General features: G+C 36.1%; 1 protein-coding gene across 1 annotated transcript; it reads left to right on the plus strand.

The window, feature by feature from the left end:
- The first annotated feature begins 12,341 nt into the window (after positions 1 to 12,341).
- On the plus strand, positions 12,342 to 14,572 carry LOC121213584 (uncharacterized). The gene is made up of 3 exons (XM_041086377.1): positions 12,342 to 12,818; positions 12,948 to 14,498; positions 14,561 to 14,572. Exons 1-3 carry the CDS (start codon positions 12,342 to 12,344, stop codon positions 14,570 to 14,572), a joined length of 2,040 nt encoding a protein of 679 aa, XP_040942311.1.
- The last annotated feature ends 1,808 nt before the right edge of the window (positions 14,573 to 16,380 follow it).

The following is a 16,380-nucleotide window of genomic DNA, read 5'->3' on the forward strand; positions in this document are numbered from 1 at the left end:
AGACGATAATGGCTTTTTTGTTTTATTTAACATATATTATCATATATTTTTAATTTACTAATTTAACCTTATATAAATGATAAACAAAACATATATAATAAGGACATATTAGTCCTTTGCCACACGCTATATATCTATATTGGCCTTATTGCATTATAAATCCTCCACTTTATAAAGACAACAACAATTAGGTACTTTTAAATTTAACCCTTAAATTTTCATTTTACGAGATTAAGCCATTTTTTTTAATCGACCACTCAAATGACAAAATTAAAACACGAAAATTTCACACAATCAAATTCACATATAATAAACACTAAAAATAATATTAAAATATTTTTTAGACTCGGATTTGTGGTCCCAAAAACACTATTTTGTTTATGGTCAAAATCGGACTGTTACAACTCTCCCCCTTTAGGGATTTTCGTCCCTGAAAATCTTACCAGTGAATAGGTGTGGGTAACGTTCTTTCATTGTATCCTCTAGCTCCCAAGTTACTTCCTCAACTCCGTGTTTATACCACAGTACTTTGACTAACGAAATTTTCTTATTTCGTAATTCTTTAACCTCACGAGCCAGAATGCTAATCGGTTCTTCTTCATATGATATATCGGACATAATTTCAATCTCGGTCGGACTAATCACATGTGAAGGATCAGATCGATATCTATGAAGCATTGAAACATGGAATACATTGTCAATCTTTTCTAATTCAGGTGGCAACAGTAATTTATAAGCTACCGGCCCGATACGTTCTATAATCTCATACGGTCCAATGAATCTCGGACTTAATTTTTCTTTACGATCGAATTTGAGTATTTTCTTCCACGGTGAGACTTTCAAAAACACTTTGTCCCTGATTTGAAACTCTATATCTTTTCTTTTCAAGTCTGCATACGATTTCTGACAATCTGATACTGTTTTCAAACTATTGCGTATCATTTCCACTTTCTGTTCAGTCTCTTTAATCAAATCGACCCCGTATATCTTGTTTTCGCTGAGTTTAGTCCAATAAAAAGGTGTGCGACATTTACAACCATACAAAGCTGCATAAGGTGCCATTTTGATACTCGATTGAAAGTTATTATTGTTCGCAAATTCAGAGGCAAATATCGATCCCACGTACCTTTGAACTCGAGATTGCAACATCTCAACATATCCTCAAGTATCTGAATGATTCGTTCGGACTGACCATTCATCTGGGGATGAAAAGCAGTGCTAAAATGCAGTTTAGTACCTAGTGCATCTTGCAGTTTCTTCCAAAACCGCGATGTAAACCTCGGATCTCTATCCGAAACAATAGAAATAGGTACTCCGTGCAATCTCACAATCTGAGAAATATATAATTCAGCAAGTTTATCAAGTGAATAATCAGTACGGACCGAAACAAAGTGCGCCGATTTTGTCAATCTATCAACAATAACCCAGATTGCATCTTTCTTGCTCGGTGTCAACGGTAAATCGGATACAAAATCCATCGTGACTCGGTCCTATTTCCATTCAGGTATCATGATTGGCTGAAGCAATCCAGAAGGTACCTGATGCTCCACTTTTACTTGCTGGCATATTAAACATTTCGAAACAAAGTCAGAAATGTCTCGTTTCATACCGTACCACCAATAGTGCTGTTTCAGATCGTTATACATTTTCGTGCTACCCAGATGAATAGATAATCAACTATTATGAGCTTCATTCAATATCATCTGAATTAACTTTGAATTTTTCAGAACAAATAATCGGTTTCTGAATCTCAAACAATCCTCAGCATCAACTAGAAACTCTGAATCAACAGTCAAGTCACACTGAGCCCGTTTTGCAATTAAATCATCATCGGCTTTCTGAGCTTCACAAATCTGTTGAAAAAATAACGGTTTTGCTTTTAACTCAGCTATTATCGCACCATAATCAGACATAGCTATATACACGTTCATTACACGCAAAGAAAATAGTGATTTTTGACTTAGAGCATCAGCAACAACATTAGCCTTTCTTAGATGATAATCAATCACAAGCTCATAATCTTTTCGCAACTCTAACCACCGTCACTATCTCAAATTCAAATCCTTCTGAGTCATCAAATATTTCAGGCTTTTGTAATTAGAATAAACATGACATTTTTCATCGAATAAATAGTGGCACCATATTTTTAAAGCAAACACAATAGCGGCCAATTCGAGATCATGCGTCGGATAGTTCTTTTAATGTGGCTTTAATTGTCTTGAGGCATAAGTTACAACTTTGCCTTCCTGCATCAAAACACAGCCCAAACCGTTCAAAGATGCATCGTTAAAAATAAAAAATTCTTTACCCGTCTTTGGCTGAACTAGTATTGGAGCTTCGGTCAAAAGGGCTTTCAACTGATCAAAGCTTTCCTGACACTTTTCTAACCACCTGAACTTAACATCTTTCTGTAACAACTTCGTCATCGGGGTCACAATCATAAAAAAATCTTTCACGAACCGTCTATAGTAACCAACGAGTCCCAGAAAACTCCAAACTTCAAAGACATTTCTCAGAGGTTTCCAATCAAGTATAACTGAAATTTTACTCGGATCAACCCAAATACCCGATGCTGATACAACATGGCCCAGAAAATTGACTTCGTGTAACCAGAACTCACATTTACTGAACTTTTCATACAACTGTTTATCTCACAAAGTTTGTAACACAAGTCTCAGATGTTCGGGATGATCGGTTTCATCACGAGAGTAGATCAAAATGTCATCCATAAATACTACCACAAACCGATCTAGATACTGTCTAAAGATCCGATTCATCAAATTCATGAAAATAGCAGGTGCATTAGTAAGTCCAAAAGTCATTACCAGAAACTCATAATGTCCATACCTCGTTCGAAAAGTAGTCTTTGGTACATCAGAGTCTTTAACTGGCAACTGATACTAGTCTGATCTCAGATCTATCTTCGAAAACACAGTAGCCCCTTTCAGCTGATCGAACAAATCATCAATCCAAGGCAATGGATACTTATTCTTTATAGTCACTTTATTGAGCTATCTATAGTCGATACACATTCTCATTGTTCCATCTTTCTTTTTCACAAACAAAACTGGTGCTCTCCAAGTTGAAAAAATCGGTCGTGCAAAACCCTTATCTGTCAACTCTTGCGACTGACCTTTCAATTCTTTTAATTCTGCAGGTGCCATTCTGTATGGAGCTATGGATATCAAAGTCGTCCTTGGTAATAACACAATCCCAAACTCTACCTCTCGAATCGGTTACAAACCTGGCAATTCTTCAAGAAACACATACGGATATTCGCACACAACTGGTACGGATTCAATCTTCTTTTCGGTCACTTTACTATCAAGAACATATACAAAGTAAACTTCACAACCTTTTCTCACATACTTCTGAGCCAACAACAAAGATATCACTGCTGGTAAACCATTCAGATCATTAGATTCAATCCAAACAATCTCATCATTCTGGTACCTTAAACCAATAGTCTTTCTTTTACAGTTAACCACAGCATCGTGTAAAGTCAACTAGTCCATACCCAGAGTTATATCAAACTCGTCGAATGGAAATAACATCAAATCAGCTGGGAAACACAAATCTCGAATCATCAACAGACAATTCTTAAACACTTTGTCAACCAAAACACACCGGCCCAGAGGGTTTGATACTCTAATCACAAACTCAGTAGACTCAACAGGCAAAATCTTACTGGATACCAAAGTCTTACACACATATGAATGAGTTGAATCAGGATCAATCAATACAATAACATTAGTATCATAGAGAGTGAAAGTCCGATAATGACATCTTGGGAAGAAGCCTCCTCGCGAGCGTGTATAGCATATGCTCTGGCAGGTGCACGAGCTTCAGATCGAACTGTCATATCTTTCGTCCCTCTCTGACTGCCACTTACATTACCTGTATGCCTGGGTGGTCTACCTCACGTTGACATATTACTCGGTCTGGCGCTCTTAATGGTGTTTTTCTCGGCTAATATTGGGCACTCCCGGATAAAATGATCCTTCGATCCACACTTAAAACAAAATCTATCATGCAACTGCAATCTCCAGGATGCCATTTACCACAATGCTTGCACTTGGATCTATTCTGCCAATTGTTGCCAACACTAGCAATTGAAGTGGCTCGTGAACTCACAAGATGTCGATCTCGATCTCGTTTAGAAAAGTCCACAATAGCTTTAGATCGACTATAATCCGCTCTGAACTTCTTCGGTGCTGAGTGAAAAGTTTTACGTGATGATCTTTTACAAGAATCTCTAGCTTCAAAATCAGCTTTTCTTTTCTCTTTCCCAAGCTCGCTCGAACATTACCACGAACTCTTTGATTTCAAATATACCCACAAGGAATTTAATATCTTCATTCAACCCGTCTACGAATCATTTACACATTGTAGCTTCAGTCGAAACACACTCTCGGGCATATCTGTTGAGTCTCACAAATTCCCGCTCGTATTCAGTGACAGTTATACGACCCTGTTTAAGCTCAAGAACTTCTTTACGTTTCTGATTAATGAATCTCTAACTGATATATTTCTTGCGGAATTCAGTCTGAAAGAATTCCTAGTTGACTCACTCTTTCGGTACAACTGATACTAAAGTGTTCCACCAATGATAGGCAGAATCGCGTAACAACGATATGGCACATTTCAAACACTCGTAGGGTGTACATGACAGTTCTTTGAATACACAGATAGTATTATCGAGCCAAAATTCAGCCCACTCAGCATCATCATTAACTGTGGCCCTGAATTCCTCGGCCCCGTATTTTCTTATTTTATCAACAAGGGGCTTATTAAATCTCATCGGATCAACCATCAGAGTTATCACAGGTATCGGAGATGGATTATTCGGGGGTGGGGGTTGTTGAACAGCCGGATTAGTTCGGATATACTAAATAAACCAATCGTTCATCATTTGATAGAAGGCTTGTTTAGCCTCCCCCTCATGGCTACTCGAGGTAGGCTGAGAATCAACTATCGCTGTCCCATGTACGGGAGCAGGCGCTATACTTTCAACATCATCCGCTACGGCTCGATCAGAATCTATTTACTATACGAAAACACATTTTCAATTGTCAGGAGTCATCACACTATCATAGTATAAGATATGGCATGTATAGCTAGACTCACAAGCGCTACATTAGTCCTAGAATCGACTAAATCGTAGCACTATACCAATAAAATGTAACACCCCTAACTCCTATCTGTCATCGAATTAGGGTTATAGGGCATTATCAAACAAAGCATGATTCACCACAATCATTAACTCGCCAAGGAATAACTGTACTTTTGTTTTGTTATCAGAGTTAATATACTCATAGATCAAATAGAAGACTAATCATAATCTACGAACCAGCCCAATTCAAAATTTTCAATTTTATTTTTATTTGAGCTTACGTTAAAACAATAGGACATGTTTCATACATGTTCCATACTTAATAATCAACTTTACTGACATATACTAAACCATTCAAAACAAATCATGATGCAAGCGTTACCATCACAAACAAATTCTAATACTCAGAGCATATTCAGACATATATTCTTCTTATATATACTTACATACTCAAATATGCAACATAACCAATCCACATATGTCTTATCATTTTAATACATCTTATATCAAATATAATAGCACTTTATAACTGAATTTTATAATTACATATTATAGACATAATAATAGAAACACAAAAGCCGAACCTACCATATACTAATATATAACATATTAAACTTTAAGCTTTAACCACATGTGCCAATATATCACATAAGATACAACTTAATCATCAATATAATACAAATATCAAAACCGAATATTATGGTACTTACATGTTCAATTTTATTCTATTTTAAGACTTCAATGTATAAGAGAAATCATAACTTAAATTAAAATTCATTACCAAAACATATCCACTTAATCAACCATAACCTAACAACCATATTTCTTATAGGAAACTAAGGCCAAGTTAAAAAAAACAATTTCGATAGGCTCGTAACCAAACACTCATGTTATAGCCGAATATACCTAGTTAACAACATCATTTCAAGCCAATTTCTCAAAACATGAAAATCCTACTTAGCCTTTCAACTGCATGCCATAACCGAATATATATAACATATCAAAATCAAACAAAACATACACCTATGCATATATAACATACTTACTATTACTAGCCCACACACACACATTTAATTTAACATCTTTCATTACAAATACATTCGACACTCAATTCATCACATAATAATCCAACACCAATGCATAACAATTATTAACACCTAATATAAGCTTAAATCACACTCGAATATAAATATTAAAACCTCTATTTTTGATCATCTTACCATGTATATAAATACCAAAATTTAACAAAAAAAAAGCCATTTTCGCATGGCTTTCTTTTTATATATACATAACTACAACCAAAACCAAATATATATATATAAGCCAATACATGCCATAATTTCAAAATGAAACTTTTAAAAGTACCGAAAGTAGATGACAGTGTGAATGACTTCACTGATGATTCCCGAGCATGTAACGATCCCCAAAATCTATAAAACAATGACAATGAATACACAATGTAAGCTAACTTAGCTTAGTAAGTCTTAAACAAATACTTAAATAACATATAATTTTATCAGCAATATTTTAAAAAGAAAACGAAATACACACATATATGAACATTACTAATACTATCACACATCTCAAATATTTTTATCCTAAATAATCGATTAATCTCAAGCTTTCAACCATTTACCTCCAATTAATGTAAGGCTGAACACCTTTCATATATACATATACTTATAATAGCATTAAATATATCATTTTTGTGGCAACCAACCAACTTACTTACCAAATTTCAAATAGCTAATTAAACATCACATACCTGATCACTTTAGTTCGTTAATCCCACTTGATACCACTTCGGCATAAAGCTTACTAAACAAAAATCTTAATATGAAACACCGGCAATAAGCCTGCTAGGCGTAAAGCCTGTTATGATACACCGGCAATAAGCCCGCTAGGCGTAAAGCCTGTTATGGTACATCGGCATTAAGCTTGCTAGGCGTAAAGCCTGATATAATTCACCGGCATAATGCTTGCTAGGCAGAAAGCGCGATTATCACTGATACGAAATCGATCTTACGCATAATTTATATCTATATAGGAAGTTCTAATTAATCTTTAAAATTCATACTAAACATTTGAAGCATAACATCTCCATAAAATCGAACTTTTGCTCAAATTTTCACAAACCATTTCACATTCGGCTAACATATGTAAATCCCTACAATTAAATTCAGCATATAGAATTCATATAAATTCTAATTTAACGACATTTATTTGCTAAAAGACTTACCTCGGATATCGACGGACGTAATCCACTATTTTCCACTTCCCCCAATCTAATTTCGTTTTCTTCAATTCTCGATCTAAACATATTCAAATTTTTAACCCTTTTATTCATCAATTCATTCAATTTTATCTAAAAACACATAAATGGGAAAATTACCATTTTACCTCTAATATTTCACATTTTTTGCAATTTAGCCCCTATTGCATAAAACACAAAATACACAAAATTTGCACACACCATGCTAGGGCCGAATGTTCCTTGTCTTCATACAAGTCCACACATTTCATTTATTTCACATTTTAGTCCTTCAAAAATTTATTTTCACAATTTAGCCCTAATTACTCAAATTCACTGAAAATTTAAAGACAAAACATGTTAATCTAACATATATATTTTATATTTTATCTACTAACATCATAAAGCTCAAACAGTCATCAATGACACATTTCAAAATCATCAACAATTCACAAAATTAAGACATGGGTTTTGAAGTATTCGAAACAACGATCTTAAAAACGTAAAAAGTATCAAAAACTGAACAAAGAACTAACCTTAAATCAAGCTTAACAATGGCCGAACCTAGCTAAGTTTTCTTCTTTTTCTTTTGTGTACATTCGACTAAGAAGAAGATGACAATGGCTTTTTTTTGTTTGTTTTATTTAACATATATTATCATATATTTTTAGTTTACTAATTTAACCTTATATAAATAATAAACAAAACATATATAATAAGGACATATTAGTCCTGTGCCGCCCACTATATATATATTGGCCTTATTGCATTATAAATCCTCCACTTTATAAAGACAACAACAATTAGGTACTTTTAAATTTAACCCTAAATTTTCATTTTACGCGATTAAGCCATTTTCTTTAATTGGTCACTCAAATGACAAAATTAAAACACGAAAATTTCACACAATCAAATTCACATATAATAAACACTGAAAATAATATTAAAATATTTTTCAGACTCAGATTTATGGTCTCGAAACTACTATAGTAGGGTCAAAATTGGATTGTTACAATATCATTCAATTATGGTCCAACTAATCCAACTTTTTCAGAATTAGATTCAATTTTATAGGCATACTGCACATGCATCTATGTCTAGAGAATATATGCATACATTTAGAAAATAAAAATAGTTGAATGAAATAGCAGATTAAATAAAATATATGTTTCAACCATTAAAGAAAATAAAAGTTTTCATCTTGTAATCCCAACCCCATGAGATTTAACTCATGGGTTCGTGATTAAAATTCAAGTTTGTAATAACATCCAACATCGTTTTGTTAAAATTAATTCATGGAGAACAAAATAAGAAATAATGGAAGAGCATGGGAAGATGGTTGTCACCAAATCAATCCTCAATCTAGCAATAAAGCATCCTGTAATGGCTAAGAGGGACTGCCTTCGGTTTCCCCTTTTTATCTCTACTCAGCAGCTACTCTCAATTGCTGCCTTTAGATCTCTACATTTAGGGCTTCCTCATTCGTCTTTTTATAATCTTTTTCTTCCTAGAACAACTCCAACAACCCACGATATCTTATCTTTTTTAGGCAAATTTTTCTGGTACAAGTAGAGTTGGGCTAAAACTAGTATGAGTTGAATGTTGACTCGGTCATCTTCCATGGCATACAAGGTGGGAAACTGTCCAACCTTTTGCCCCGACAAACCTTCACATCTTTATTTCTTTCTCCATATCCTGCACCTGTCAAATCACCAAACACAAACCTTCTACACGCAATTAAAAGTATCTAATATGTAAACATAGTACAAGCTCCTAATGCAAATGATAAATATATGAATAAAATGTCCTAAAATGTCACTAAATGCACCCAAGTACAAGCAATTAGCTAGGTCTAAAGGCATGAAATATAACTCTTTTCAAGAGTTATCACCCATATGATTAGGATGGTGTAACTAGTCACAAGAAGTAGTAAATGTATTTGTATAAGTAAACTTTTGGTTTACTTTAACATGTTTTTCAATTGTACTAATAATGTCAATATAAATTGTGAAAATTGATAATTTTATTGCCATTCCTTTTACTTTGTATCCTCATATAACCAGTATTATGACATTTACTTCTGAAAATATCTAAATCAATGTGAAGTCCATAATGTCATTAACTCAATAAAAATAAAAGAAATATAATTTGTAAACAATTATATGCAATATTCGCTTCAAGGAATATGCCAAAATCTTTAAATTTTCAAATTGACTTTAATGATCGAAAGTGATTATAAAATTTATTGTATTTATTGCGGACACTCAATTCAAGGAATGTGTAAAAAATAATTTAGACAATAATGTAAGCTTAAATCATATTCCTTCAAAATAAGATTATATAATTATCATCCACTTCAATGCATGATTAATTAGTATAAATCATTAATCATTTTGTTCTAATAATGAACATTTAGCAACATTTCAAATCATTCATCTTCTTCTTATCTATTTGTCAATAATGACAATATGTTTCATTTTCATAATGGTTATGTATTGCTACATTTACTTCGGGGAATGGAGCAAAACCAGTGGAATGAATAACTCATTATTTTATTTAGTCATAAAAAGGGCTGGAGATCAATTTAGAATACTTTTAAAACCCTTTTCACAAGAGGTTTGCATCATTAATTAGCTAGAAAGAAATATTCAAGTCCTGCATGGAGTTTATTGTAAATAAAATGTATGGATAAAACTACCATTTAAAATGCCAAACATGATATAATGCTAGTGCTAGCAAAAATTTCATAAATCATTGCAAACATGCATGAAATTTACTTCAAAATCATACATCTCATGTTTGCTAAAACTTTTCCATCTACAATTTCTCATGTCATCTCACTAATCAATTGCTAAATGAATAATATAAAATGCATAAAATGCATTTAATAGCTATGTAATAGTGAAAGTTGTCAACCAAGATCATCCAAGTATTAAAAATTAGTTGTAATTAAACTTGAAATTCTATAATAGAATTAGCTGAAAAATCAATTAAGACATTCCTCAAATTTTTTCCTTAAAGGTACTTAAATAAAAAATGTTTGATGTGAAATAATATTGATTTTATTAATATATGTAATAATTTTAATTATTGTTGATTAAGAGAATTTTTTTAAAATATTAAAGTCTGAGAACATATGATGTCTAGAATTTAGAAAAATATATATATACATTCAAATTGAAACCATCAAATAAACACATAAAATAACTAGTTTAATAATGACAAAATTGATGCATGGTCACATATTATGATGAACCTTAAGCCTTGATTAATAAGGGAGATCAATAATATTATGAAAATTTATCAAATTATAAGATTAAAAATAATCTATCTCCATTCAGACATAATCATCAAATAATTATCAAATAGCATATATTAAGGAGAAAAACATATTTTTATAGAAAAATCTAGACATTTGATGTGATAAGTAAATTTACCTCAATTTCTTATTGTTTGGGAAAGTTTCAATAGCAGCTGCAAGTACGCCATAAAATTTGACACAAAATTGCAAATGATCAAGATCTAAATTGAGATCAAATCTTTCACGTCCTTAAAATATATAAATTAAACAAATTAAACAAAATCACCATAATTAATCAATAATTAAAATAATAATAATTTAAATATGAAACATTAAATAAAAACTCCCTTCAAGTTTTTTCATCTTGCGTTTAAAACTTTAAAAGAAAAATCATGGAGGATACATCTAATCTTCAACACATAAAAATTTTTACTTCTTAGCAAGATCGTGTTGATAGCGTATTACAAAACTAAAAGATGAATACAAATATTAAGAGAGAAAGAAAGATAAAGAAATGAAAGGATGATTCAACTTTCACTTAGGATAAAATAAGCTTGTACATGCCCTCTATTTATTAGGCTTCAAGTACCATAAGTTACAAATCATTAAGGACTAATATTAAGGTACCCTATAAATGATTTAGGGGTTAAAAGGTAATGAATTTAGGGGTTATGGACATTCATTCTTTAGGAGTTACAATAGGATAAATTTGAGGGGGTTGTGAACATCCATTTATCAGTGGATTTACAACTGGACTTATTTACTTATTATTTTTTATATTTAAAAGATACAAACTTTCAACATGCATTTGGTAACAAATTTTGACTAAAATTAAATCTTAAATTTTAATTAAAAGAAAATAATAATTATTAGTCAAAAAATTTTGTTTTTGAAATGTAGTCCATTTTGGTATTATTAATGGGCTTGGAAATCTATCAAAACCAAAGTAACAAAGCCCAAAGAAAACAAAACTAAAATAAAAAATATTCGTTCAAAAAAAACTAAATAAACAAAACACACCAAGCCAGACTCTAGTGTCATGGGTTGCGCATCGGTGCTCGCAACCATGACAAACTGGTGCGATCCATCGTGTTCGAGGGAGGTCATTTAGCCCAACCAAACTGGCCCAACCAAACTGGCCCGGTGATTGGAGAGATTAAAAGCCCATCTCAAGAGCCTGATAGAAATGGGAAGTGTTCTAGAAGATATAATTATGGAATCTTAGAGTTCTATTTGTATATAGCTGGTTATGTAAGCTTAGAGTTCTAATTGTATTCAGCTTTTAATTATAGCTATTGATATACTGTGAGGCTCAACTATAGATAGAGACCTCTTTGCTCATTGTATATTCATTGAGTTATTAATAAGAATTTTGAGAGTATTCACTCAAACTTTTCTCTCAAGTGTTCTTGCTTTTGTTCATCTTTCAAGGCTCGTTCTTACTTCGTTCTTCTGTTGTTCTTCGTGAAAATCTTAAGGGAATTCTATTGAATCCTTTATTGTTGCGAGTGAAGTTGACTTGGGCGTTTTTGCTGCTGAATCTTTTTTTGTTACAAGTTAGGCTGACTTAGGCGTTTTGAGCAGAGAAACTGCCTAAGGCTGCACGGATCGCGTGGGAAAACTCTAAGTCCGTGACAGTTGGTATCCGAGCTAAGGTTCGAAGCCACCGTTGAAAGATGTCAAAAGAAGTTGAGGGAATGGAGACCCGTGGGAGGGCTAGGAAAGCCAGTCGCTCAAGGGACATATTGTCAGCTTTAGAGGATCGCGTCGTCACTCTCGAGAGTTCAATGGGGGATATCAAGGAGAGGGTTGAAGATGTTGATGATAGGCTCCATGATGGACTGCAGTCCATGCAGGAGCAGCTTAAAGAGTATGTGACGGATAATATGAAACAGTTGACTGGTAGAGATGATGCCATTGAGGCTATGGTGGTGGCCTTGAAGGGAGAGATTGCGGAGCTCAAGGGTGAACTCACAATCTACGAGGTTGCCTTGGGCAATGGTGGGTTAGCGGCTGCTGCACCCAAGCCCAATATTGATGTTCCCAAGCCCAAAGAGTTTAAGGGAACAAGTTCCGCAAGAGATGTGGACAACTTTTTGTGGGGAATCGAGCAATACTTCTGTGCCAAAGGCATCACGGAGGATGTCACTAAGGTAACTACTGCTGCGATGTATTTATCTGACGTTGCTTTGTTGTGGTGGCGTCGTAGGTCCACTGATGTGAGACGTGGTGGGTCTGAAATCGAAACATGAGAGGAGTTTCGATGTGAGTTCAAAGCACAGTTTTACCCAGAGTATGCCGAGGATGAGGCTCGGGCAAGGTTGCGTCGGCTTGCGCAACAAGGCACTGTGAGGGAGTATGTACAGGAGTTTAGCGAGCTTATGCTCCAAATCTCAGATATGGGGGAGAAAGAGGCGTTCTTTTCCTTTATGGACGGATTAAAACCGTGGGCAAAGCAAGAGTTGCAGCGCCGAGGAGTTCAAGAGCTCACCAAGGCTATGTCAGTAGCAGAATCACTTGCTGAATTTGGTGGGAGGAAAGACAATTCCAATTCTTCTAAACCCAGATTAAAGGGTAATAGTGGGGGAGATAAAGAAAGGCCCACTAGGAACGGCGATGGTAAGAAACCTTGGGACAAGAGAAAGAGTGGGCCTATAAGGTGCTTCCACTGTGAGGGTCCACATATGATCAAGGACTGTCCAAAGAAGGCCGCTCTCAAGGCTGTGGAAGCAAAGGGGGAGTCCGATGTGGAGGATAACAACCTTGGATCGATACTAGGGGGTGTCGAAGATAGAATGAGCCATGGTTTGATGTTTGTAGACATCATTGTGGCCGGCAGAAAATTGAATGCGCTCGTCGACACAGGCGCTTCTGATTTATTCATGTCTGAGGAGGCTGCTTGTAAACTAGGCCTCAAGATAGATAATGAAGGGGGTCGGATCAAAACAGTGAACTCGGAAAGTATTCCAATCAAGGGGGTTGCAAAGGGAGTGGATCTTCAGCTCGGCAATTGGTCAGGGAAGGTATCCATTAAGGTAATACCACTTGATGACTATGATTTTGTGGTGCGACTAAGCTTCCTTGATCAGGTTAAAGCTCTTATTGCCCCTTCGAGCAATTACATGGTGATTTCAGATGCGAAACATCAATGCATGGTGAAAGTGACAAGGAAGAGAAGCTTTGAGGGAAAAACACTATCAGCAATTCAGTTTGCTAAAGGTGTACGGAGAAATGAAGTCTCATATTTAGCCACCTTGAAGATCGAAGAGACCGCTGAGTTTGTTAGTGAGACCCCGAAAGAAGTGGGACAATTGCTACAATCATTTCGAGATGTAATGCCTGCTCAGTTGCCAAAAAGTTTGCCACCCAAGAGGGAGGTGGACCACAGAATCGAGTTAGTATCCAATGTGGTGCCGCCAGCAAGGGCCCCCTATCGTATGTCTCCGCCAGAATTAGAAGAGTTGCAGAAACATTTGAAGGAACTTTTGGATGCGGGATTCATTAGACCATCTAAATCCCCATATGGTGCGCCAGTGTTGTTCCAAAAGAAACACGATGGGTCCTTAAGAATGTGCATCGATTATCGAGCTCTAAACAAGATCACCGTGAAGAATAGGTATCCTATTCCTCTTATCGCAGATTTGTTCGACCAGCTTGGTAGTACAAGATGGTTTACCAAGTTAGATTTGAGATCGGGGTATCATCAAGTTCGGATAGTCGAGGGGGACGAACCAAAGATAGCTTGTGTGACACGGTACGGTTCGTATGAGTTCCTTGTGATGCCTTTCGGACTCATGAATGCTCCAGCTACATTCTGCACCCTAATGAATAAGGTACTTCAACCCTTTCTTGATCGTTTTGTGGTTGTTTACCTTGACGATATTGTGGTCTATAGCAAGTCGCTTGAAGAGCACGTAAGACACTTGAGGGAGGTGTTCCAGACTTTGAGGGAAAATGAGCTGTTCGTCAAGGAGGAGAAATGCTCATTTGCCCAACAAGAGGTGTCATTCTTAGGCCACATTGTGGGAGGCGGTAAGATCCGAATGGATAAAAATAAGATTCGAGCCATTTCAGAGTGGGAGCCTCCAACCAAGGTAACAGAGTTGAGATCTTTCCTTGGATTGGCAAATTACTATCGCCGCTTTGTCGAAGGCTACTCCAAAATTACCACTCCCTTGACGGACATGTTGAAGAAGGGGAAGGTATGGGATTGGAATCCAGAATGTGAGAAGGCCTTCAACCAATTGAAGCAAGAAATGACGAGGGAGCCCGTACTTGTCTTGCCGGATTTTACGAAGCCTTACGAGGTACGTACAGATGCATCAGATTATGCTATTGGGGGAGTACTGATGCAAGATGGACACCCAATTGCTTTCGAGAGTCGAAAGCTTAACGAGATGGAATGTAGATATACGGTCCAAGAGAAAGAGATGACTGCGGTAGTACACTGCTTGCGCACATGGAGACATTATTTATTGGGTTCCAGGTTCGTGGTCCTTACCGACAATGTTGCCAATAGTTACTTTCTAACCCAGAAAAAGTTGTCTCCCAAGCAGGCTCGTTGGCAGGTTTTACTAGCAGAGTTTGATTTCACAATGGAATATAAACCAGGAAGTGCCAACAATGTTGCTGATGCACTTAGTCGAAAGATGGAATTCGCAGCAATCAGTCAACCTGATGGCTCTTTGTTGGAACGCAATCGAGAGGGATTGTCCCATGATCCTACGGCCAAAAATTTGATTGAGCTTGCCAAGGAGGGAAAAACAAGAAGATTTTGGCTTGATGGGGAGTTAGTATACACTCATGGACACCGCCTCTATGTGCCCCATTATGGGAAACTCCGTAAGGAAGTCATGAAGGAATGTCATGACTCGAAATGGGCAGGCCATCCAGGGATGCATCGTACTTTGGCCCTTTTGGAGGATCGCTATTATTGGCCTCACATGGGTGCTGATGTGGAAACTTATGTGAAAACTTGTCTAGTGTGCCAACAAGACAAGGTTGAGTTAAAGACTCCAGCCGGCTTGCTTCAACCCCTTCCAGTCCCAGAAAGGCCATGGGAGAGTTTATCCATGGATTTTATTATTGGTTTGCCTAAGTCTGATGGGTTTGCTAGTATTCTTGTTGTGGTGGACAGGTTTTCAAAGTATGCGACTTTTATTCCGGCGACCAAAGAGTGCCCTGCTGAGGAAGCAGCTCGGTTATTCCTTAGACACGTGGTGAAATATTGGGGAGTGCCACTATCTATTATCAGCGATCGAGATGGTCGATTTACTGGTCGGTTCTGGACGGAGTTGTTCAAGTCAATGGGCTCAGATTTGAACTTCTCCACGAGCATGCATCCACAAACCGATGGGCAAACTGAACGAGTAAATGCACTGTTGGAGATGTATCTTCGGCACTATGTGAGTGCCACACAAAGGGATTGGCCAAAGTTGCTGGATGTGGCCCAATTTTCATATAACTTGCAGCAAAGTGGGACCACGAATCAAAGTCCATTTGAAATAGTGACGGGTCAACAGCCACTCACACCCAACGCTGTTGTGACCCATTACACAGGACCAAATCCGGCAGCCTATAGATTCACAAAAGATTGGCAAGAGAAGAATGACTTCGCTAGAGCTTGTTTACACAAGGCAAGTAAGCGTAGCAAGAAGTGGGCCGATCAGAACCGAAGGGATGTACAATTTCAAGTGGGTGACTCAGTCCTTGCTA

The sequence above is a fragment of the Gossypium hirsutum genome, chromosome D01 (genome assembly GCF_007990345.1).
Source record: "Gossypium hirsutum isolate 1008001.06 chromosome D01, Gossypium_hirsutum_v2.1, whole genome shotgun sequence".
NCBI classification, from domain to species: domain Eukaryota; kingdom Viridiplantae; phylum Streptophyta; class Magnoliopsida; order Malvales; family Malvaceae; genus Gossypium; species Gossypium hirsutum.

Excerpts from the sequence above, each read along its gene's own strand:
- LOC121213584 (XM_041086377.1), top strand. The coding sequence starts at position 12,342 with ATGTCAAAAGAAGTTGAGGGAATGGAGACCCGTGGGAGGGCTAGGAAA. Across the intron at positions 12,819-12,947 it reads TCACGGAGGATGTCACTAAG|TTTTACCCAGAGTATGCCGA; the intron begins GTAACTACTGCT and ends TTCAAAGCACAG.